Source organism: Budorcas taxicolor, chromosome 14, assembly GCF_023091745.1.
Source record: "Budorcas taxicolor isolate Tak-1 chromosome 14, Takin1.1, whole genome shotgun sequence".
NCBI classification, from domain to species: Eukaryota; Metazoa; Chordata; class Mammalia; order Artiodactyla; family Bovidae; genus Budorcas; species Budorcas taxicolor.
Genome location: NC_068923.1, coordinates 38173541 through 38199034, shown reverse-complemented (window position 1 = coordinate 38199034; position 25494 = coordinate 38173541). Strand labels below are relative to the sequence as shown.

The 25494-nt window shown below is 42.3% G+C and overlaps 1 protein-coding gene across 3 annotated transcripts in view; it reads left to right on the top strand.

Moving 5' to 3' along the window:
• The window catches only part of NSMAF (neutral sphingomyelinase activation associated factor), a 65069-nt gene that overhangs the window by 7437 nt on the left and 32138 nt on the right, over nucleotides 1–25494 (top strand). For 2 of the 3 annotated variants that reach the window (XM_052651430.1, XM_052651429.1), the window contains exons 2-6: nucleotides 11007–11096; nucleotides 17152–17230; nucleotides 17325–17392; nucleotides 17495–17531; nucleotides 24330–24380. In XM_052651430.1, the coding sequence (XP_052507390.1) occupies nucleotides 11007–11096; nucleotides 17152–17230; nucleotides 17325–17392; nucleotides 17495–17531; nucleotides 24330–24380 (325 nt within the window). Of the gene's footprint in view, nucleotides 1–11006; nucleotides 11097–17151; nucleotides 17231–17324; nucleotides 17393–17494; nucleotides 17532–23594; nucleotides 23697–24329; nucleotides 24381–25494 lie in introns of those variants that run through there. The other variant, XM_052651431.1, reaches the window with a different exon arrangement.

The following is a 25494-nucleotide window of genomic DNA, read 5'->3' as shown; positions in this document are numbered from 1 at the left end:
GGCTACAATCCATGGGTTGTAGAGTCAGACACGACTGAGAAACTATCCTTGTAATGACCAGATGCAGAAAATAAATTAACTGTAGACTTAACAGGTTTGACGAGTGGTCTGCTGCTTGTACTGACCTTCATTTAGTCGTTTTACTTCTTGATTTGTTTAATGGTTTTTGATGGTGGCCTCTTTGAATTTATTCTTGGAGATTTTGGTTTAATGAGTGTTTTTCCCAGCAAGTGTTTGCATGTGTATGTGCCTGGGATTGGGGGAGAGACAACACTGGTTTGCTCTGAGTGTTATTGGGCTAAGAAGGTAGTGTTAATTCTAACCTTAATGTGTGTTAAGGCAGGCTTGTAGTCTCAGGCTGTAAAGGAGACTTACGTTGTTCCCTGCCCAGGGCCAAGGTCCTGCCATATCCCTCTGGGAAGGTAGGGTGGGTGGTTTTTTATTTTCATCCTCAGTTCAGTTCAGTCACTCAGTTGTGTCCAACTCCTTGCGACCCCATGAACTGCAGCGCGCCAGGCTTCCCTGTCCAGGCTTCCCACTAGCTCCCAGAGCCTGCTCAAACTCATGTCCATCAAGTCAGTGATGCCATCCAACCATCTCATCCTCTCTCATCCCCTTCTCCTCCCGCCTTCAATCTTTCCCAGCATCAGGGTCTTTTCAAATGAGTCAGTTCTTCACATCAGGTGGACAAAGTATTGGAGTTTCAGCTTCAGCATCAATCCTTCCAATGAATATTCAGGACTGATTTCCTTTAGGGTTGCCTGGTTTGATCTGCTTGCAGTCTAAGGGACTCTTAAGAGCCTTCTCCAAAACCACAGTTCAAAAGCATCAGTTCTTTGGGGCTCAACTTTTTTTATAATCCAGCTCTCACATCCATACATGACTACTGGAAAAACCATAGCCTTGACTAGATGGACCTTTGTTGGCCAAGTAATGTCTCTGCTTTTTAATATGCTGTCTAGGTTGGTCATAGGTTTTCTTCTAAGGGGCAAGCGTCTTTTAATTTCATAGCTGCAATCACCATCTGCAGTGATTTTGGAGTCCCCCCAAAATAAAATCTCATTGTTTTCATGGCAAACAAATAGGGAAACAATTGAGTGATGGGACTGGATGCCATGATCTTAGTTTTTTGAATGTTGAGTTTTAAGCCAGCATTTTCACTCTCCTCTTTGATTTTCATCAAGAGGCTCTTTAGTTCCTTTTCATTTCTGCCATAAGGGTGGCATCATCTGCGTATCTGAGGTCATTGATATTTCTTCTGCCAGTCTTGATTCCAGCTTGTGCTCCATTGAGCCCGGCATTTTGCATGATGTACTCTGCATTTAAGTTAAATAAGCAGGGTGACAATATACAGCCTTGACGTACTCCTTTCCCAATTTGGAACCAGTCTGTTGTTCCATGTCTGGTTCTAACTGTTGCTTCTTGACCTACATACAGATTCCTCAGGAGGCAGGTAAGGTGGTCTGGTATTCCCATTTCTTGAAGAATTTTCCACAGTTGGTTGTGATCTACACAGTCAAATGCTTTCACATAATCAATAAAGCAGATGTTTTTCTGGTATTCTCTTGCTTTTTCTGTGATCCAACAGATGTTCACCCTTAGAGGCTGTTAGTTTAGGGACCCTAGCTTTTTCTGCTCCTTCTGTCTCCCCGTCTCAGTCGCCTCCTGAATTCAGGCTCTGCTGCTCAGACAGTTGGGGAAAGCGTCCTCCAGTGACTTGCTGACTTCTTGGTTTCTGTCTTCCAAGACCTTCCCTTACTTTTCCATCACCTCAGCCAAACATGTGAAGTTTTCAGTAATCCAGCAGTTTTAGAGGCTGTGTATTGAGATCGTTTCTTTGGAAATTTAATCTACCATGATGCCCAAAATGGAATTCCTGCTGATTCTTTAAACTCAAGTTTATTTTATTAATCTGTAAACCCACTGGTACTTCCCTGGTGGCTCAGACACTGGTTAAGAAAGACCTTTTGAGGTCATCTAAGCTGTAGCTCCCTGCCCCTCACTTTATAGTTGGAAGCCTGAGAAAGCAAAGTGGTTTGACCAAGAGTCCAGTAGCCAAGACATGGCTGTGCTGAACCTAAAACAGATGTCCTCTGATCCAGTCCAGCACCCTTTCCACCGCAGCATGCTGCTCCTGTTTTACATCCTGGGTCAGTGCTTGTTTTTATGGTATCTTTGACATTTAGAACAATTCAGGAATGCTCCAAGCCTGGTTCATGGAGACTTGGTACCTTGTTACACTAAGTGTGCTCTGTGGCTATCCTATCAGCTCTGTCTGGGAGCCTGTTAGCAAATGCAGAATCTCAGGCTCCTATCAGATCTTCTGCATCAGAATCTGCATGTTAACAAGATCCCCGGGTAATTAAAGCATGAGAAGCCCTGCTGGAGATAACAGTAATCAAGCATTCATCTGGATTTCCTATTGTTTGTTCCTTCAAACTGTCTCTACCTTTATCTTCTGGATGGTGTAGAGAACCCTCCTGGAAGGAAGCCTGCTCCCAGGGCTGTGACTCTTGGTGAAGAAACTGAAAGACCTTGAGAAACACAGGTTTAGTGCTCATTCTAGATTAGACAGATTATTTATAAACCAAAGAGGAAGTTGTCACCCATCTGCAGCATAAACTCACTGTGAAGTCATCCAATGCTAATCTAATCTCTTTTGACAGAGTTCTGACTGGTGGGTTGGGAAAATGGAGTAGATTCAGTTCAGCTGAATTTTGGCAGAGAGTAAGCTATCCTTTTGTGTTAATAGCAGAATGGAGAAAGGAGAAATTGACGTTCACAGAGTTAGGTGGAGTAAGATTCATTTTTTCAGAGGTTGCTGTCAAATGTACATTATTGGGGGCACATTTCTAACAGTGGGTCACAGAACTGTGTTCTCGCCCTTGTCCGTTAAGCATTTTCTTCATTTCATTCCTTTCGTTCATTTCATTCCCTGCAGTGGAATTCCAGAGCCCTAACCACTGGATCCCCAGGGAGTTCCCCTTCATTTCATATCTTGTTTCAGAGGCCATTTTAAGAAATGCTCAAGTTAGTTAAACCAGCTCTCCAGGTAGGTAGGGGGGCCCTACAGTCTGGCTAAATCCAGATCGTGTTGAAGTATTCAGAGTAAAGATGCAGATAGAGGACAGCCGGCCGTGAACACACTCCTAACGTGAACTGGCACATTTTCCCTTCTCTCAATCTCCTCAGCATCTCCAACCTAGAAAATCAACTGACTGGCAAAACCTTCGGGCTCCATTCTGAATACTGTTTGCCAGTGGAGTGTTGAACAATCACTGAGCAGCTGTGAATGCAGCCTTAGCTTTGAGGGCTGCCCGCAGTGACCTTGTTTCACGTTGTTGGTTAAGTGTTGAGCAAGATGCTTTATGAGAATGGGCCAGAATCTTTTTCATGAAAGTTCAATTGCCGAATGAGTCAGTTTATCTACAGAAAATGCCACTACAGCTCTGTAAACATGGGTTTAACTAAGGAATACCCAGAAGCAGGACCCAGGGTCTCCTAAAGAAAGAATTTATAGTCTGTTATACTGATATAACACTAATGGCTGAGATCATAAAATTATAAAAGGGTTTTTAGGTTCTTTTTAAAGCGTGGAAACTTTTACTCCATGCCTCCCTGTCCATCACCAACTCCCGGAGTTCACCCAAACTCATCTCTAGAACTTCAAATCTTCCAAACTGAAGCTCTATCCTTCCCCCAGCTCTCTTGGCAACCACCATTTTGTTTTCTCTTAGTAAGACTCTGACTATGTTAGATTCTTAGATAAGTGGAACAATGTGGTATTTGTCTTTTGGGAACTGATCTATTTCACCTGGAGCAGTGCCTTCAAGGCTCGTGCATGTTGTAGCATGTGACAAGACTTCCTTCTTTTTTTTTTTTAAGGCTGAAAAATATTTCACTGTATGTGTATGCCTCATTTTCTTTACCCATCCATCAACAGATGCTTAGATTGCTTCTGTCTCTTAGCTGTTGTGAATAACGCTGCAGTGAACATGGATATGCAAATATCTCTGATACATTTTCTGTGCTTTTGGATATATATTCATAAGTGTGACTGTTGGGTCAGAGGGTAGTTCTTTTTTTATTTTTTAAATGTTATTGGAATATAGTTGACTTACAGTGTTGTATTAGTTTCAAGTGTACAGCTAAGTGATTCAATTATGCGTAAAGATATCTTCCTTCTTTTTCAGATTCTTTTCCCATATAGGTTACTGAGTAGAGTTCCTGTGCTATATGTCAGGTCCTTGTTGGTTATCTGTTTTCTATATAGTTGTGTGTGTGTTAATCCCAAGCTCCCAGCCAGCCTTTCCCCTTTGGTTACCTATAAGCTTGGTTTCAAAATCTGAGTGTCTGTTCCTACTTTGTAAATAAGTTTATTTCTATCAGTTTAAGAAACTAAATTCCACATATGATTCATATGATATTTGCCTTTCTCTTTCTGACTTTGTAGGACAGTCTCTAGGTCCGTCCACGTTGCTGCAAATGGCTTTTCATTCCTTTTTATGGCTGGTTTATGTTCCACTGTATGTATGTACCAGATCTGCTTTATCCGTTCTTCTTGTTGATGGATGTTCAGGTTGCTTCTATGTCTTGGCTGTTGTAAATAGTGCTGCGATGAACATTGGTGTGTGTGTATCTTTTCTATTAGTTTTCTCCAGATATATTTCCAGGTGTGGTATTGCTGGGTCTTATAGATCGAGTGCCTGATGAACTATGGACAGAGGTTCGTGACATTGTACAGGAGACAGGGATCAAGACCATCCCCATGGAAAAGAAATGCAAAAAAGCAAAATGGCTGTCTGAGGAGGCCTTACAAATAGCTGTGAAAAGAAGAGAACCGAAAAGCAAAGGAGAAAAGGAAAGATACAAGCATCTGAATGCAGAGTTCCAAAGAACAGCAAGAAGAGAGAAGAAAGCCTTCCTCAGTGATCAATGCAAAGAAATAGAGGAAAACAACAGAATGGGAAAGACTAGAGATCTCTTCAAGAAAGTTAGAGATACCAAGGGAAGATTTCCTGAAAAGATGGCCTTGACAAAGGACAGAAATGGTATGGACCTAACAGAAGCAGAAGATATTAAGAAGAGGTGGCAAGAATACACAGAAGAACTATAAAAAAAAGATCTTCATGACCAAAATAATCATGATGGTGTGATCACTCACCTAGAGCCAGACATCCTGGAATGTGAAGTCAAGTGGACCTTAGAAAGCATCACTACGAACAAAGCTAGTAGAGGTGATGGAATTCCAGTTGAGCTATTTCAAATCCTGAAAGATGATGCTGTGAAAGTGCTGCACTCAATATGCCAGCAAATTTGGAAAACTCAGCAGTGGCCACAGGACTGGAAAAGGTCAGTTTTCATTCCAATTCCAAAGAAAGGCAATGCCAAAGAATGCTCAAACTACCGCACAATTGCACTCATCTCACACGCTAGTAAAGTAATGCTCAACATTCTCCAAGCCAGGCTTCAGCAATACGTGAACCGTGAACTTCCAGATGTTCAAGCTGGTTTTGGAAAAGGCAGAGGAACAAGAGATCAAATTTCCAACATCCGCTGGATCATGGAAAAAGCAAGAGAGTTCCAGAAAAACATCTATTTCTGCTTTATTGACTATGCCAAAGCCTTTGACTGTGTGGATCACAATAAACTGTGGAAAATTCTGAAAGAGATGGGAATACCAGACAACCTAACCTGCCTCTTGAGAAACCTGTATGCAGGTCAGGAAGCAACAGTTAGAACTGGACATGGAACAACAGACTGGTTCCAAATAGGAAAAGGGGTATGTCAAGGCTGCATATTGTCACCCTGCTTATTTAACTTCTGTGCAGAGTACATCATGAGAAACGCTGGTCTGGAAGAAGCACAAGCTGGAGTCAAGATTGCTGGGAGAAATATCAATAACCTCAGATATGCAGATGACACCACCCTTATGGCAGAAAGTGAAGAGGAAATCAAAAGCCTCTTGATGAAAGTGAAAGTGGAGAGTGAAAAAGTTGGCTTAAAGCTCAACATTCAAAAAATGAAGATCAAGGCATCTGGTCCCATCATTTCATGGGAAATAGATGGGGAAACAGTGGAAACAGTGTCAGACATTTTTTTTCTGGCCTACAAAATCACTGCAGATGGTGACTGCAGCCATGAAATTAAAAGACGCTTACTCCTTGGAAGAAAAGTATGACCAACCTAGATAGCATATTCAAAAGCAGAGACATTACTTTGCCAACAAAGGTCCGTCTAGTCAAGGCTAGGTTTTTTCCAGTGGTCATGTATGGATGTGAGAGTTGGACTGTGAAGAAAGCTGAGTGCTGAAGAATTGATGCTTTTGAACTGTGGTGTTGGAGAAGACTCTTGAGAGTCCCTTGGACTGCAAGGAGATCCATCCAGTCCATTCTGAAGGAGATTAGCCCTGGGTGTTCTTTGGAGGGAATGATGCTGAAGCTGAAACTCCAGTACTTTGGCCACCTCATGCAAAGAGTTGACTCATTGGAAAAGACTCTGATGCTGGGAGGGATTGGGGGCAGGAGGAGAAGGGGACGACCGAGGATGAGATGGCTGGATGGCATCACTGACTCGATGGCCGTGAGTCTGAGTGAACTCCGGAAGTTGGTGATGGACAGGGAGGCCTGGCGTGCTGCAATTCATGGGGTCGCAAAGAGTCGGACACGACTGAGTGACTGAACTGAACTGATGGTAGTTCTATTTTTAGTTTTGTAAGGAACATCCATACTGTTCTCGATAGTAGTAGTACCAGTTTACATTCCCACCAACAGTGCAGGAGGGTTCCCTTTTCTCCACACTCTCTCTCCTGCATTTGTTGTCTGTAGACTTTTTGATGATGGCCATTCTGAGCCACGTGAGGTGATAACCTCATCGTGCTTTTGATTCTGGCTCTAGGCATGGAGCATTAGAAGCCAAGCCTTTTAATGAATAGGAGTCGGTAAACATATCCTGGTTGCTAGAGCAATTAGATGACTTGGAAGGACTAAAGAGTAGCTAAAGAAGCAGGTGGAGAAGGAAGTGGCAACCCACTCCAGTATTCTTGGCTGGGAAATCCCATGGACAGAGGAGCCTGGTGGGCTACAGTCTGTGGGGTCACAAAGAGTCGGACACGACTGAGTGACTAAACAACAACGGAGAAGCAGGTGGTGAGAGATGCGTGAATCTGTGGGTCTGTGAAGGAGGATAGGCGCCATCTGCCCACCAGAGGGAACCTGGATATGATAGTTGTAGCTTTAAATTTTTTGAGGAACCTCTGTACTGTTTTCCAGAGCAGCTACATCCTTTCACAGTTCCACCAGAATTTCTCCACATCCTCACCAATGTTTGTTGTTTTGTAACAATGTATGAGATTGATTTGCAGCGTCCTGATGATTAGTGATGTTCAATATCTTTTTTATACACTCTCTGGCTATTTGCATATCTTTGGACAAGTGGACCTTTGCCCATTTTTTAGTTTAATTTTTGTTGAGTTATAGCAGTTCTTTCATGTACTGGAGAAGGAAATAGCATCCCACTCCAGTGTTCTTGCCTGGAGAATCCCAGGGGTGGGGGAGCCTGGTGGGCTGTCGTCTATGGGGTTACACAGAGTTGGACATGACTGAGGTGACTTAGCAGCAGCAGCAGCAGCAGCGGCAGCAGTTCTTTATATGTTCTCAATATTAACTCGTTATGAGATACATGGTTTGCAAATATTCTCTCCAGGTTTGTAGGTTGCCTTCTCACTTTGTTAATATTTGGCTGCACTGGGTCTTACTTGCAGCACGTGAAATCTAGTTCCCTGACTGGAGATTGAACCCAGGCCCCCTGCATTGGGAGCATGGAGTCTTAGCCACTGGACCACCAGGGAAATCCCTCCATCTCACTTTGTTGATTGTTTTCTTTGCTGCAGAGTAGTAGTCATACTTCCACGTCATAGAAGTCGGATGTGGTTACACTTATCTATTTTTGCTTTTGTTATGCTTGCTGTGTCATAGCCACGAAATCATTGCCAAATCCAGTGTCATGAAGGTTTCCCCTTATTTTTTCTCCTGGAGCTTTATAGTTTCAGGTCTTAAAATTAGGCCTTTAATTCATTTTGAGTTAATTTATATATATATTATGAAGGGTTCAGGATTGTTCTTTTGTATGTCAATACCCAGATTTCCATTTGTTGAAGAGACAGTTCTTTCCCTATTGTGTGACTTTGGGTCCCTTGTCAAAGATCCGATCGATACTAGAGTATTTCTGAGCTCTCCATTATGTTCCTTTGGTTTGCATGTCAGCACCACATTGTTTAAATACTGTAGCTTTGTAATATCTTTTGATACAGGCACTGTGAGACTTCCAGCTTTGTTTTTTTATTCTCAATTATTTTAGCTTTCTGATTCTGTATGAATTTTAGGATTTTTCTTTTCTATTTCTGCAGTAATTGCCATTGAGAGTTTGCTAGGGATAACACTGAATATATAGATTGCTTTGGATGGTATATACATTTTAACAATATTATGCTTTGGCTAGTATGACATTTTAACAATATTAAAGATACGATTATATCTTATTTATATGGAAGAGCTGGCTGTTTATGAAGGCTACTTGTGCTACATAGCAACAAAATTGTGCCATTGTCTTATTGACAAATACTTTATTTTACCCTCACTCGAAGAGAAGTGGGGAGATGAAGGAGAAGGAGGAAGGGTTGCCTAGCTCCAGCCCAAGCAAAGTATTTCAGCTTATTAAGATATTAATACAAGCTAAAGATAAAGGGCAAGGTACTTAGTAACTATCTCTCTGATTTATACCTTCCTGGAAATTATCTGATGCATCAAAGGATGTTCCTAACAATCCTAACTTTTGTGATTGTATTGAAATTCACAGTAGGTACTAATGGTGAGCATTTTACACTGAGCTCTGGCAGTGTAGCCTATGATTAATTCTTGTTCATGGATTTTACAGTGTAGAACAGGCCAATAAAAGTTGCCTGTTGTGATGGTAGAGCTGGTTCCTGCTGTCATTATTCTTAGTTTATGAGTTATTTTTCTGTTGGTTCAAAACTTTTAAGTGAGCTGTATCTTGGTTTATGGATATAATTTCTTTGTAAGGATATTAATTATAGTCTTTGGACCTTTTTTTCTGTACATGTTTCTAGTCCTTCAAGTTGTGTTCTTCTGCTTGCTTGGTCTATTTCTTTCACACTGGAAGCTGGTAATCCTGGGGTGTCTTATATTTAAGGGTGAAGCATGTAATTCTTGTGGGCAGGCCTCTTCTGCTGGGCTTGAGTGTGGGATGATGTTCTTTCAAATGCTGGCAGCCATGGGTCTTTTCTCTAGCACTAGTTTTCTCCAAAGAAAATCCACCAGACTGCTACTTGGAGTGTGATATGTCTTCCTGATTTTTGTGTAACCACCTTCTTCTCATGCTCTGCACTGTGCTTGATGTCTAGTTTGGAGCCTCCTGTTTAATTTTGTTATTGAAAAACTGTGTCGGGAGAACTACCAGGGGAGGAATCTGGGTGACTAGCCTCATTTGGACTTTCAGCATCACCTTGACTTCATCCCTGCCTTCTTGCTGCCTTATTCCTGCAGTCGTGGAACTTCTGGTTTTCTCCTGACTGGTGCCTTCTCTGGAGGCATCAGCTCTTCTGGTTTCTGGTCACTGCTAATTCCTCCATCTACTATCTGTTCACTTTCACTGTCTTGCTCACAAACTTACTGTTATTTCTCACTTGCTGGTATGCCTCTCCAGTTTTCTTTAGTCTATGGCTTTTTACTATTTAAAAAATACTTTTGTTTACATTGTGTTGTTGTTTCCAGAGGGAGCAGAAATGAACCATACATATTTATTCTGCTGTATTTAATCTAGAGGTCTATTCTGCCGTATTTAATCTAGAGATCTGTTCTGCCATATTTAATCTAGAGGTCTGTTCTGCCGTATTTAATCTAGATGTCTTTCCCTCTTACACAGGAACTTCAAGACCCAGCTCAAGTGCCACGTTTTTCATGAAAACCTCTCCCTCCCTGTAACTCTGGGTGCTATCTGTGTTTCCAGGTCCTTACCACAAAACAAACAGTTGCTTCTAGTTCTTTGCCATGTGTTTCCTTCTGTGGCCATACAACTAAATAATACTTTTCTTTAACGCTTTGTTTTTAAAAAAGCACTTGGAACTTTAGAAGGAACTATTTTTCAATCCCATTCAGTTTCAACTTGCTTAGTTTATCTATGACATAGTCATTGTGTGCAAGCATTGGGTTGGTTGTTGAGTGAGTCAGTCATGTCTGACTCTTTGCAACCCCGTGGGCTGCAGCATGCCAGGCTTCCCTGACCTTCACCATCTCCCAGAGTCTGCTCAAACTCATGTCCATTGAGTCGGTGATGCCATCCAACCATCCCATCTTCTGTCGTCCCCTTCTCCTGCCCCTCAGTCTTTACCAGCATCAGGGTCTTTTCCAGTGAGTACAGAGGAATATCTAAAGATCTACCTCTCAGAGGCTGTGCTCTTGTGAGTGTAGCAAGAGGCACTTGCCCACCCACGAGCCAAGACACTGGAGTGGTGTGTGTGGTACAGAAGCCTAGGGTGCGGTCACAGGGAACAGAGGACAAGAACCCTGTAGGCGGGAAGGCTCCAAGCTTTGTTCAGGCAAGAATAAGTTTTGTTTATTGAAATTTGGAGTTTCTGTAAAGAAATAATAGATCCACTTGGTAAACAGATTTGGAGAAGGAAATAGCAACCCACTCCAGTATTCTTGCTTGGGAAATTCCATGGAGAGGGGAGCCTAGTGGGCTACAGTCCATGGGATCGCAGAGAGTCAGAGGTGACTTACTGACTGAGCAACAAAACGGTTTTATTTTTGGCATAGCTCGACAGGTCTTTCTGGATGGAGAGGCATGGCTGGCATATAATACACTCTTAATAAGTATTTTTGATGTAATAGATGGAAAAGCACTTTGGGAACACATGTAAAATATTCTTCTTTCTTAATATGTAAAAAAAAAAAATAACCTAACATTTTTTTTTCTCCCAAATGTAGATTTTCCTTGCTCCTGCTTAACTTGGAGGAGTACTACTTTGAACAGCACACGGCTCATCACATTCAGCACAAGGGCAGCCAGAAGGAAAGGTAAGGAGTTTTAGATCTCTTCAGACTTACAGACTTTTCTGTTGTCTGTTTTAAAATTAAATGTATGATCATACAGTTTTTCCCTTCTTTTATATTGGGAAACTAATGAGAAGAAAGGGATTTATAAATCCAACATATGGATTGTCATAACTTAAGATATTTTCTGAAGCTGAAAGTGAAAGTTGCTCAGTTGTGTCCGACTCTCTGCAACTCCGTGGACTATAGAGTCCATGGAATTCTCCAGGCCAGAATAGTGGAGTGCGTAGATTTATCCTTCTCCAGGGGATCTTCCAAACCCAGGAATCGAACTGGGGTCTCCTGCATTGCAGGCAAATTCTTTACCAATTGAGCTATCAGGGAGGCCCTTTCTAAAGCTAAATGTGTACTAATTCCTCAAAGGTTGTGTCTGGTTCTTAAATCCACCCAATGGGGCCCTAATTCATTCCATCACTTTTTTCTTGCATCCCTTTTGTCCTTGCGTGCTCAATTATTTGGGTTATGGTGTTTTAGAGTAATGATCATAAAACATCAGTGCACGTGGTGTAAAAATCAGTACTTTCAAATGAATAATTTGATTTGAGCTAGAAGCAAAACCTCTAGAAGCAAAATACTCTGTATTTTAATTATTATTGTTTGTTACTGTAAAAGTAGATTGTTTCTTTGGCCACACCATTTGAAAGCTATTTGCAAAAGTATATAATGAAGTATTTTTTTTTTTTTGGTTTAAAATGCCAACTTTGAATTAACTAAAATGTATCTGTTAATTCTCTTGGTTTGTCACTTAACAACTATGGGCTACAATTTAGAACATGCTTTAGTATTAGATAAACACTTTACTTTTTACCATTTTAAAAATGAAATATCCTTTAATCCTGAAAGGATCAAAATCATGTTCAGTTCAGTCCAGTTGCTCAGTCGTGTCCAACTCTTTGTGACCCCATGAACTGCAGCATGCCAGGCTTCCCTGTCCAACACCAACTCCCAGAGTTTACTCAGTGAGTCAGTGATGCCATCCAACCATCTCATCCTCTGTCGTCCCCTTCTACTCCTGCCTTCAATCTTTCCCAGCATCAGGGTCTTTTCAAATGAGTCAGTTCTTCGCATCAGGTGGCCAAAAGTATTGGAGTTTCAGCTTCAGCATCAGTCCTTCCAGTGAATATCCAGGACTGATTTCCTTTAGGTTGGACTGGTTGGATCTCCTTGAAGTCCAAGGGACTCTCAAGAGTCTTCTCCAATACTACAGTTCAAAAGCATTAATTCTTCGTGTAGTTTTTGTTTAAATCAAAACTGTGTAGTATTTGTTTAAATATAAACCAAAGTAAAATTCAGCTTTTTGTTTGATAGGTTTGGGCATATCTGTTTCCTTGGCATTCAATCATATTATATAATTATTTTTCTAATTGAAAGTAGAACCTTGGCTTTTTACCTCTAGAATTTTGAACATATTTTTTTCTCCTAATTTCATATCTTTTACTCTCCCAGTGCTCCTCTGCTCTCTGTCATAATAATGTCCTGCTTAAAATTGAATATATTATTGAAGCACAAATAGAAGCAAGCAAACTGAAACCTGTTTTTGTAATTTTCAAGTTATTATTAGGTTGAAATGGTACGGTTCCATAGAAGTGAATTTGGCAATATTTAGCAAGATTGCATGTAAATTATCCTATTGATCTAGCAATGCTACTTGTAGGAAACTGCCTCAGAGATGCAGAGATGCACTAGAAAGTATATAAATGGACATATGCCCAAGATTATTTATTGTAGTACTACTTGTAATAGCAAGATGCTGGAAGCAGTTTAGTGCGTGACTGAATAACTTACAGAATGACCACATACTGGAGTATTATGAAACTGTAACAAAGGAATGAAGAAGTTCTGTGTGTCACTGTACTCCAATACATATTAAGTGAAAAATGCAAGGGAAGAATATTTTGTGTTGGATGCCATCTTTCATATAAGAATGGGGCAGTTATATTGATTATATTTTTAAAAGTGAAATATATATATATATTTTAAAGCATAAGCAAAAAGCTAATGGAAATGGTTATCTACAGAGAAAAAGGAGGGATCAGGGGATAATACTGAGATGACAACTAGATGCCTCTGAATGTACCTTTTTTTATAGCTCTGTTTTTGGAACCATAGGAATATTTATTTGCAATATAGAATTTATTTCTTTATTAAATCTCAGGAGAAGCAGAAAATTCTAAAAATTAAAAAGAAAATGAAACAAGTGAACCTAACTATATATAAAGCTGGAGGATTAATCACGGAAAAGAATTGTTTTAATCAACTTCACAACGCAATAATTTGTGTCTCTGGTGAAATATATTTTCAGTTAAGGAACTGCAAAAAATGTTGTAAATTGTTTTAGTAGTAATATTAAGTATTTTTGTATTATTTTGGAACTGTTTTATGCACACAATTTTATATAGTTAGATAAAGCAAAATGCCAAGATCGAGATTTTCAGTATAAAGGAGATACAGATCTAATATTAAAGGAGTTAAGTAAAAACCTTGGGATCTTTGATTTGAATTGGTAATGCTTATATGGAGTCATATGCTTTTCTTTTAAAAGAAAGTGGTTTCTAGCTCTGCCTTCTGAAAAGACCTAGAAACAGCTCAGTAGCAATGAGCTACTCTGTGAATGCCTCTCTCCAGTAAAAGGAATGAGGGCTCTTTGGAGAAGTGCCTGAGTCTAAGTGAGGGGCAGGAAATGTGAGGGAGGCAAGCCTGTAACATCTTGTTATCCTGGCAAGTAAGGAAAAATATCAAAAACGATTGCATACTGAATTAAAAGGGCACAAGGCCACCCTGAAAAGTTGGGCAAAAAAAAAAAATCGAGCAGATTGAGCATCAAAAAAGAATGACTATAGGGGATTGGAATGTATCATAAGGACTCAACTCCATGAGTTCCTAATGATATATATATAATAAAAATAATTTCATATGTATATATATGTGTGTGTGTATCATTTACCTTCAAAGGATTGTACACCGACTCATTTTTCTAAAACTTGATAAAAAAGATCAAGCATTTTTCCTGCTTTCCTTGTACAAATTGTATTTCAGGGTGATCAAATCTTAGATAATTAAAGCTGTTCTTTGATAAATTCTAGATAACAAACCGGAGAAGGCAATGGTACCCCACTCCAGTACTCTCGCCTGGAAAATCCCATGGACGGAGGGCCTGGTGGGCCCATGGGGTTGCTAAGAGTCGGACACGACTGAGGGGCTTCACTTTCACTTTCATGCATTAGAGAAGAAAATGGCAACCCACTCCAGTGTTCTTGCCTGGAGAATCCCAAGGACGGGCGAGCCTGGTGGGCTGCTGTCTACGGGGTCGCACAGAGTCAGACATGACTGAAGCAACTTAGCAGCAGCAGATAACAAACACTGAAGGACTGTTAAAAATTTCAATCCCTTGTGAATCAGGGATCGACAGACTATGGTCATATCTGACTGCCACTTGTGTTTTTTAAATAAAGTTTTATTGGAGTGCAGTCACAACCACTTGTTTACATCTTGTATCTGGTTGGTTTTCTGCAACAACAGGGAAACAGAGCTGAATAGAGACAGATACCAAATGGCCCGCAAAGTCAAAAATATTTGCTGTCTGGCTCTTAACTGGAAAAGTTTGCTAACCCCTGACCTAGACGTACTCTTCAGTGGCTGCTAAACTAGCAGGTGAAAAGCTGCTAAGAGATATCTTAATGCACGTGTCAAGGTGGGTGTTATCTGAGCCCACTGGGGCCTCCTGATGTGAGGGCAGTACGTGTGCTCTGCCTCTGACATAAAAGAAGTGGGATAGAGGAAAACCACAGAGGCGTGTTTAGCGAAGCCCAAAAACTGGGGGAATGAACACTGCCTTAGATTAAGAGATATTAGCAGACATATCGGCTAAAGGAAATGTGGGCTTTGAACAAAGCAACTATAAAAAACAGTTGTAAAATAGATTTGAACCCTGACTTTATCCTGGATGACATTAAGGAATTATTATTTTTTGTAGATGTGTAATGATGGTCATTTATTGAAGGACTTGAGAGATTCATGTTAAAGTATGTTTAGATGAAGTATTGGAGAAGGAAATGGAAACCCACTCCAGTGTTCTTGTCTAGAGAATCCCATGGACAGAGGAACCTGGTGGGCTACAGTCCATGGGGTCACAAAGAGGTGGACGTGACTGAGCACAGCACAGCAGATGAAGTATAGGAGGTCTGGGAATTTATCTAAAATCCAGTAGGGTTCTGGGGTGTTAGACACAAAACAGGAACGACTGCATGTTAACAGCTGCAGGAACTAGTGGATTGGTACTTGGGAGTTTTCTGTTCTATTTGTATTTCTTTAGCTTTTGGCTTAAAAGTACTTAAGTTATTATTAGGTAATTTAGGGTGTTAGAGAAGTAAATGCAGTTAACAGCATGGAAAAAATGATATAAAAAGCAACATTTAAAAGATCCTTTGAGGAAGAAGAATTGTAGACTATATCATGGCCTTTACCGTGACGCTTCTCATCCATTTGGTACATATACATGTGTACTCAGAGGCAGACCTTTCTCAGATTGCGATGGGGCTTTATCCTGTGGGCTAGGAAGCCATTGGCATTTTTGTAAGCCAGGAAGGATGTGAGATTTCTTGGCAGAATAATTGACTCAGGGAGGGGACACAGGGACAGGGAGAGCAGGTGGGTCTTTCTAGCGTCCAGGTAAAATAATTGCTTCAATTAAGCGACCCGTGGGATGGACAGAGTGAGAAGGGTTCACTAGGACACCAAGGAATGGCTAGAGAAAAGGCCCAAATGTCATACAAGTAATTAAAAAAAAAATCCATGGAGCTTTTCTTGTAGACAAAATAGAGTCTTGGAAACTAAAGTGATTTTTTTTTTAAAGGTTTCTTTTTCCCCAGCATTTCTTAACCTGTGTTCTGATTACATAATAAATATGTAATTTATTACATATTTTGCATATTTGCAATTACATATATTGCCTTGATCTGATCATTGATAAAAGTCATTCAGTCAGTAAAAGACAATAAAGTGTAGCTTTTTATTGGCTTCAGGCTAGTGAGGCACACTGGCCTCTAGCATGCTCAGGCAGGCGTCCCCCTAGACTTACTAGAGCCTTATCCATGTCCCAGGAAAGGAGAAGAATGGTCGACAGCTGATCTGTTTGGTATTATAGTAGTAGGCAGATTGTCTTTAAAATTGCTTATTCTCATAGAAGCAATTTTACCCTGAATTCCTATGTACCCCAGAATCACTGCTAAAAGCATTTTATGTGTTAAATTCAAACTGTTATTTTCCCATGGTTATAAATAAGGAAAAAAATCCCTTACCTAATCAATGTCAGGTTTAAAAAGGATTAGGGTTACAGTATGGTCTTCTGAATAGGTGTTTAAGATGTAGGAAATTCAAAGTCAAAAGAATTAACCACAGACAGGATGGAATCAGTGTTTCTTAAGGATCAGAAAACTGCTTCACATTCATGTAGTTGTGAGGACCAAGTGAAGTGATAATGAATAAAATACCCAGGACAGTCCTCAGCCAGTGAGACTGTATTACAACATGTGGAGTTTCTTTAACCTCTAGGGAGGAGGTGATGGTTGTTGCTTAGTTGCTAAGTCGTGTCTGACTCTTGGCAACCTCATGGACTGTATGTAGCACAGTGCACTCTTCTGTCCTCCACTGTTCCCCAGAGTCTGCTCACATTCCTATCCATTGAGTCGGTGATGCCATCTAACCATCCTCTGCTGCCCTCTTCTCCTTTTGCCTTCAATCTTTCCCAGCATCAGAGTCTTTTCCAGTGAGTAGGTTCTTCATATCAGGTGGCCAAAGTATTGGAGCTGCAGCATCAGTCCTTCCAGTGAATATTCAGGGTTGATTTCCTTTAGGAGGTGAGGATAATTATTTTGCGATGTTGTCCAACCTTTCATACCTTTGTCTTTGATCTTTTATTAGTTGATGCTTTAGTCAGCTACATGCTGGTTAAAATGTGTTATGATTCTTCTGTGACTCCTGTTATGTTCATTAATAATATCCCTTTGTACTTTATCTCTAGGAAAATCAGAGGCTCCTTAAAAATATGTTCAAAATCAGTTATTTTTGAACCGGATGCAATATCCCAACCCATCATTAAGGTAAACACACTTTCAACGTGAAGAGAAATAGCCCTTTGTATACATTTTACCTTGTTTTATTTTTATAACCTCTCTCTCTCTCAATTTTATACAGATTCCTTTGAGGGATTGTATAAAAATAGGAAAACATGGGGAAAATGAAGCCAATAGACACTTTGCAAAGTATGTCACTGTCACGACTGTTTGACTTTACTTCTACCAAAAAACTGTGTGTATATGTGTATGTATATATATATATTTAATGACTTTTATCTGCATTTTTAGGACAGTATCTGGGGCGATTTCACTCATTTTCAGCCAGGTAAGGAGACTTAGTAAATATTTTTTCTAACCTGAATGAACATTTAAATGAATAAATACATTATATATATATGTGTGTGTGTATGTATGGGCTTCCATATACACACTCTTTTAGCATAATGAAATTATTTGTACAAGTCTCAAATGAAGACCGCTGGAAAAGATGTTTAAATTCTTTTAAAATTTAGTCACTGGGAAATATGTTTGAGAAGGTGTGATCCCTGCTGAGATCCTTAACATTCCTCAGGTAAGTAGGTGAGTGGGGGTGTGTGTGTGTGTTACCTGCCGGCTGTGGGTTCGCCCTTAGGAGTCCTGACGGCGTGTGAGGTGGAGGTAAAGGACTGCAGGATCTGCTGTAGCCTCATCAGCATTTAGGAGGGGGGAGGCCAGTGCCCACCGCTTCAGTGAGCTCAAGGTGACTCGTGATGGCAACCCAGGCACGACTCGGGTTGTGTAGCCTTGTCGAATTATAAAGCCTTGGAGTCGTAACTCTTTATTCATTTCATGTTTACTCAGTATAGATTTTTGCATCCAGCACTGTGTTACCACTGGCAGTACAGAGATAAATTATAACATGTTTTTTCTCCTAACATACACAACTGACCCTTGAGTAAAGCAAAAGTTCAGGGCACTGACAACCTCCAACACAGTTAAAAATTCCTGTATAACTTTTGACTCCCCCAAAGCTTATCTACTACGAATAGCCTACTGATGACACGTGCTTAGTTGTGTCCCACTCTTTGCAACCCCATGAACTGTAGCCCGCCGGGCTCCTCTGTCCATGGGATTTTTCAGACAAGAATACTGGAGTGGGTTGCCATTTCATCCTGCAGGGGATCATACATGGTTGATTAACACATTTTGTATGTTGTATGTATTATATTATGTAGTCATACAATATATTGAGTTAGAGAAAAAAGGTTATAAGAAAATCATAAGGAAGAGAAGACACGTTTGCAGTATGTACTGGGTTTATCAATACTATACGTTTCTCATCTTTTTACAAGTTTAGTAACTCCCCAGCAGGGTGACTGCTAGTTATTAAGTGGAAATGGATCGTCACAGAGGTCGTCATCCTTGTCGTCTGTCTTCGTGCTGAGGAGGAAGAAAGTCTTGCTGTCTCAGGAGGGCAGAGGAGGAAGAGGTGGGTGGGTGGGGGTGCAGGAAAGGCAGACACATTCAGTTTAAATTTACAGAAATACATCATAATTTCTGTCTTTTTCTGCTTTTTTATTTCTCTAAAAGTGTTTCTCCACGTACCCATCCTTCTTCCACAGTTTGCTTTAGTTTCAGCGCCTGTGTCAAAGAAGAGTCCGTGTTGTAAAAAGAAGTCAAAAAGCAGGAAAATAAAAAAACCAGGCGCTTCTGCTAGGTTGTCCAATGTCAGTTTATTCCCCGGCGCTTACTGCATCTCCTCCCTCCAGTCTGGCTCTGGTTTGGGAGCGCTCGTCTGCATCAGGTCATCTTTTGTCCTCGGATGCAGTGTCCATTAGTGCTTGGATCTCTCTGAGATCCAGGTCTCGAAACGTTTCAGCCCCCTTCTTTTTTGGCCATATCCATAATCTGATTGGCTCTGTCATAAATGCCATGTGGTCGTGCACAGCATCCGAACAGTTTTCTCTAGCAGGAATGTACAGTTTTCAGCTTGGTGGCTTTCATGGCTTTTTCCTGAACAACCTGGGCATCTTCAGTGGTGCGGTCCTTACAGACTCTGAAGATATTCCGGCTGTCAGCACTGACAGCCCTTTCCATAGAGCACCATGTGCACTAAACCTTAAAGGTTCTTATGACCCCTTGATCTGGAGTCTCAATTAGAGACACTGTTTTGGGGCAAGTAGACCGCTTTGACAGCTTTGGTGTTGAACTCATCATTCTAGGTGGCCAGGAGTATTGTCCAATTTAAAAAAATGTTAAAGGGTAGTCCCTTACTGGCAGAATACTTCCTGACTGCATCGATGGGACAAAGCATCGATAGAACCAATCCAGGAAAAGGGTTCTTGCTGCCCAGGCCCTCTTGCTGTGCAACCTAAAGATGGCAGCTGTGGTCATCTCTTCTCTTCAAGGCTGCTGCTGCTGCTAAGTTGCTTCAGTCGTGTCCAACTCTGTGTGACCCCATAGACGGCAGCCCACCAGGCTCCTCCATCCTGGGATTCTCCAGGCAAGAACACTGGAGTGGGTTGCCATGTCCTTCTCCAATGTGCGAAAGTGAAATCTCTCAGTTGTGTCTGACTCTTAGCAACCCCATGGACTGCAGCCCACCAGGCTCCTCCATCCACGGGAATTTCCAGGCAAGAGTACTGGAGTGAGTCACCATTGCCTTCTCCGCTCTTCAAGGCTAGAGGTCAGCAACTTTGTAGATCAGGGCAGTCCTGGTCATCAACTCTGCTGCACTTGTGTGAAACAGCAGACTTAGCCTATCTCAGCCTGCCGTATTAACTCCTGGTCCTCACTTCTCATCCTAATGAATGACCTTTGTGGATTCCCTGCTCACCCACCCCAGCCACCTGCAGAAGAGGGCACTTTCATCTGCAGTAAAAACCTGTCCAGGCAGATACTCTTTTCTCCTCAGAGATATTTTTCATGCTGTCTGGGAGCTCATCTGCTGCCTCTTGGTTGGCAGAAGCTGCTTTTCCTGTTATCTTGACATTTCTAAAGCCAAACCTCTTTCTAAAATTATCAAACCATCCTTTGCTAGCGTTTAGTTCTCCAGCTTTAGCTCCTTCACCTTCCTTTGGCTTTAAGTTGTCATGTGATGACTTCATACTCATCTATAGGTGTGGCTTTCTTACAGCAATCCTGCACCCCCATAAAAGCTGCATGTCAAACATGAGATGAAGAAGTATTTCACAGAAAGTGCCAGGTTCTCCTGCCTGTGGGGTAGCTGCGTGACCGCTTCATGAATGTCCTTTTCCTTTCTACAATGGTCCTTAATGCAGGATCCATTTATCTTGACACGGTGGCAGCCACAGCTGTGGACCTCAGCTCAATCAGTGGCGCACATCGAGCAGCTCAGCTGTTGCTTGTAGTGTCGTGACTTTCCTCGGCTTCTCTGGAGCACTGCCAGCATCACTAGCGGCACTTCGGTGGGTCCCGTGGTGTTATTCAAGGTTTACGATCTGACACTGAGCACGATGAAAGATGCACAAGAACCAGGAGAAACCAGTTTTTACTGCAATGCAGTCTACTGTGGAGATGGCTGTTCACAGGGAGATGAATGGTGTCCTCTGGCCTTTTGAGGTTACTCTCAACACTTGACCTCAGCACAGGGGGTGGCTAGGAAGCTATGGCCATGGTACAGTGTGAGCTGCAGGAAGGGAACACTGTGGCTTCACGCTGCATCTCTATATAGTTATTTACATTTTCTATCCACTTCAGTTGGTGCCGCGTCTGGTCCGGAAGTTTGCGTGTTAAGTTGTGATAAAAAATTTATCATGTTTGTTTTATGGTTGTAAATGATATGATAGACTAGTATCTACATACATTTTATGTACTCATGACATACTTATGTCTTAATTTTTCTGATATTTCTAGGCTATGCAGTTCATCTTCTTTCCAATTGTCTGAAATCTCCACAAAATTTTCCAGTGTTTTTATTGAAAACAGTCCACATGTAAGTGGACTCAGGTGGTTCATGCCCATGTTGTTCAGGGGTCAGCTGTACTTAATTCACCTGCAGATCTTTAAAAAATTATAAGAGTAGAGCTCATTTTTGTTGTTTAGTCGCTAAGTCGTGTCCGACTGTTTGTGACCCCATAGACGGTAGGCCTCCAGGCTCCTCTGCCCGTGGGATTCTCTTGGCAAGAATACTGGAGTGGGTTGCCATTTCCTTCTCTGAGGATCTTCCCAACCCAGGGATCCTCTGCATTGTCAGGTGGATTCTGTACCACTGAGCCATCTGGGATGCCCATTAGCCCTGTCTTTTTGCTGTGAATCTTACCTTCTTCACCTTGAAAATGAAAGGGAGAGAGGAGATCAGGGTTGCCTCCCCTCTGCAGATCCCTGAAGTGTTCGAAGAAAAGTATCTTTCTGTGAAATGTTGGAAAAGCCATGGGAAACAGATATAGAGGTTTCTTCACTTCAGGACTTGACTCAAAGCCTTGTGAGTCTCACGGGGTGAATAGTCTGGAACAGAGAGCCTCTTGGTGTTGCTCAGATCATGCAGCCCTCTTGTTCATGGCCCTTTTTAGGGTATGTTGAAAATTATTTTATGAAAGCTGGGAGATATCAGGGTACGTGATATTCTAGGTCTGCCTTCTATGGTTCTATTAATTTTAGAATGTCTGTTAGTTTTAACTGACATAAATGAAAGCGGTTACTGCCATCTCTTACTTTGGGGAAGGAACACCATTATTGATAATTCTGGCCCACAGCTGTATTCTCATAATTACTACAGTATCATTCTACACTGTGGCTTTATTCTGGAAAGTCCATATCTTGAAAGGAGTGGGTATGTTTTAAATTGGAAGTGTGGTTTCTGTTATAAAAGTATCCATTTTAATATAATTTTAATAAACCTAGAAGCAAAATCTTTCTATTGCCTTTCAATAGTTTATGTAAGATGTCTCATATCAAGCTCATAATCAGCTATATTATATCAAGGGGCAACTAGACATAAGCTGCTCTTTCAAGTATTAAGTTTCCTGGGTTAACTGCACAACCAAGAAAACAAAATGTGTGTGTGTGTTGTTGTTTGTTTGTTTTCATTACTTACTAGGTCACAGTGCTTCAGAAATATGTTATGGTTCTTGGGCTTTAGAGAGCTTTGTTTCTATATACTCTTTTGCTGGTAAAATAAAGAGGAAGGTGTGTGTGTGTGTCAACAATAGTAGTCATGCATCCTGGGTTTCCTCAGTGACTCAGACGGTAAAGAATCTGCCTGCAATGCAGAAGACCTGGGTTCAGTCCCAGGGTCGGGAAGATCCCCCAGAGAAGGGCATCCAACCCACTGCAGTATTTTTGCCTGGAGAATTCCATGGACAGAGGAGCCTGGCAGGTTACAGTCCTTGGGGTCATAAAGTCAGACAGGACTGAGCGACTAACACTTTTCACTTTCTTCATGCATCCTGTAAGTATCACAGTCATGGTTTTAGAGATAGAAGTGAAGTTGCTCAGTCACGTGTGACTATGTGCAGTCCCATGGACTTCAGCCCGCCAGGCTCCTCCGTCCATGGAATTTTCCAGGCAAGAGTGTTGGAGTGGGTTGCCATTTCCTTCTCCAGGGGATCTTCCCGACCCGGGGATTGAACCCAGTTCTCCCACATTGCAGGCAGATGCTTTACCCTCTGAGCCACCAGGGAAGCCCAAGAGAGAGGAGGGAGATAGAGGGAAGAATAAAATACATGAAGCCCCTCTCTGCAAGAACGTTACCTCTCAGTGGGGCGGCAGACAGTGAGCAGACGTCTTCTCTGACGTCAGGCAGAGACAGACGCCATGAGGAAGATGAACCAGGACAGAGGCCAAAACGTGAGAAGGCACGCACGAGCTGCGGTAGCGCAGCAGCGGCGGATGCCTTGCTGGGAAGGGCCCCGGTCTGATTCGTCTCTGCCTGTGGGTCTCCCCAGCGCCCGGGACAGCGGGGGACACCAGGCGAGCCTCTGGGGCTGCTGACTCAGGCGTGTGGCCCAGGCTGGTGGCGGCGGGAGGGTGAGAGGGGTCGGCGTCCGGGTGTGCTCTGAAGAAACCCTGACAGAGGTGCTGCTGGGCTCATGGTGAGGCTCGATGTGGGAGCAGGCTCTGTAGATCGTGACCTGGAGGAGGCCCCGCCGCCGTGTGGGGGCCTCTGTCTGGGCTTCGGGAGGAGGCTGGGCCTGGAATGACAGACTGAGGAGGCACCGTTTGCAGACGCTTGTCAGGCCCCGGGGCTGGGTGCGTTCTCGGGAGGTTGGGAGGAAAGCAGGGGCCCTGGGAAGGTGGACCCCAGCTGGTGAGGTCGGGAGAACCTGGAGCAGGTGCCACGCAGCCGGCTAGAAACCTGCTCCAGGAAGAGCCCAGCTATGTCGCATCTAAGAAACAGAGTGCAAGTCCCGAGAACAGTAACCTTGTGTGTCCTCGCTGACCTCGTCAGGAACGGCTGCAGTAACACGGATCGGAGGAAAACCTGCTTTGGCCCCTGGAAAGTCCGTCAGCTCTGGCAAAGAGTTTTACCACTAAGACAAACAGAAAAGGGGTAAAAGGATGTGAGACCAAAGGAGTCTTTTTTAATCTGTAGTTTGTTTTAAACGGGAGAAGATGCATTGTGTGATCCTAGGAGCTACGTTTTTGAACAGCTGACAGATGTGGGGGAAGCAGACTTTCTGTCCTAACTGGAGGGAGGGTGGGATTAGGGCGCTTGTGCGAGGAGGTTGATGCTCTGGGGCGTGTGTGATATGTGGTTGCTAGTGTCCCATGTTGCAAGTGGCCTGGTGCATGTGAAAACTGCACCTCTAGAAAAGAGAGGTTTCTCTATGTTGATGAATGGATTTCATACCACAGTGACTGTCTTAATCCTTTCTTAGACAATGAGCACTTAGGTTAGCACCCTTCACCTATGTGGTTACTGGGCTCAAGTGATGACATTGACAAGCCATCTTAGACATTGTATCCATCTTGCAGTGGTTGCTACCTTGTTTCCTTAATGAATCTCTTTTTAACTTAATGTTTGTTATTTTAACATCAGAACTTTAAAGCCATACTAATATTAACACAAGTGCTTTTGGAAATAGAGGTTAAATAACAATGATTTAAATTTGATTCATAACATCCATCAGCTCATCACTGAAAACGTTTACTTATTTTACAAGTATTGATTTGTCTTTTTCAGGTGTATTTCATTAAAGAACACAACATTGTTGCACCGTATAAAATAGAAAGGGTAAGTAAGGTTTTTCCTTCATCCCCAACAATTTCCGTAGTGATCTTGAGCAATAGGGTTCTGTGTCTGTGTTAACTTCTTTGATGCAGTATAATGATAACAGGTATTTAAAGGCTTGTTACTTAGCAGTTATAACAAAATTATCCAAGGGAGCCACAGACTTCAGTTCAAAAGATTTCAGTTAACTTTCCAGCTTAAAAATAAGTGGGTCTATTAGTGGGGGAAAAGGCTTAAATTATTGGGTTAAAAGTTGAAATCAGAAGATGCATCATATTTACTGGGTATCGCTGAGGACTTCTTTTAAATGTTACAGAAATATTTATAGGTTATAAGATACCCTTATTTAAGAGCTCAGTAACAAGTGTATAAGTTCTCCTGATTGGGTAGAAGCTCTGAAGGACCATGAACACAGGACTCATAACTAGACATCACATCCAACCACTCTGTGCTTTACTTAATGTTGTGACTTCCCAAGTGGCTCAGTGGTAAAGAACCCGCCTGCCAAGGCAAGAGATGTGGGTTCGATCCCTGGGCAAGGAAGATCCCCCGAAGGAGGAAATGGCAACCCACTCCAGTATTCTTGCCTTGAGAATACCCTGGACAGAGGAGCCTAAGCACAGACCCATGCTGCAGTTTCGCATGTAGTAAAGGGATAACTCCTAGCAGAGGAGACCTTACAGGACCTAGACATGGGCCTACTGCTCCTGTCACGACTCCTCTGAATTAGGAAAAGCCCCACCTCTGAGCAGACTGCTGCAGGCTGGATGGCGGTCCTGGTCACAGGCCGGCCTGGCATGCAAGTCCTCGGCAGCAGCTGGGACAGCTGGCCACCAGTAGCCACCTCCAGGTTTTATGTGCAGGAAGCATCTGTGCACGCTGGTCAGTCAGGAGCAGTGAGCCCTGAGCTCTTGTTGCTCACAGGCAGTGCTATTGGCATCTGGGAAGGATGCTTCTTCGCCATGAGGGACTGTCCCTTATGTTACAGGCTGCCCCACCCACTGAGTGCTCCCCCTGACACTGTCCCCTCCTGCTGTGTGGCACCTCCACATGTTGACAAACGCCCTGCAGGGGTGGCAGGACCACCTCCCTCCAAGCTGAGAACCACTGGTCATTA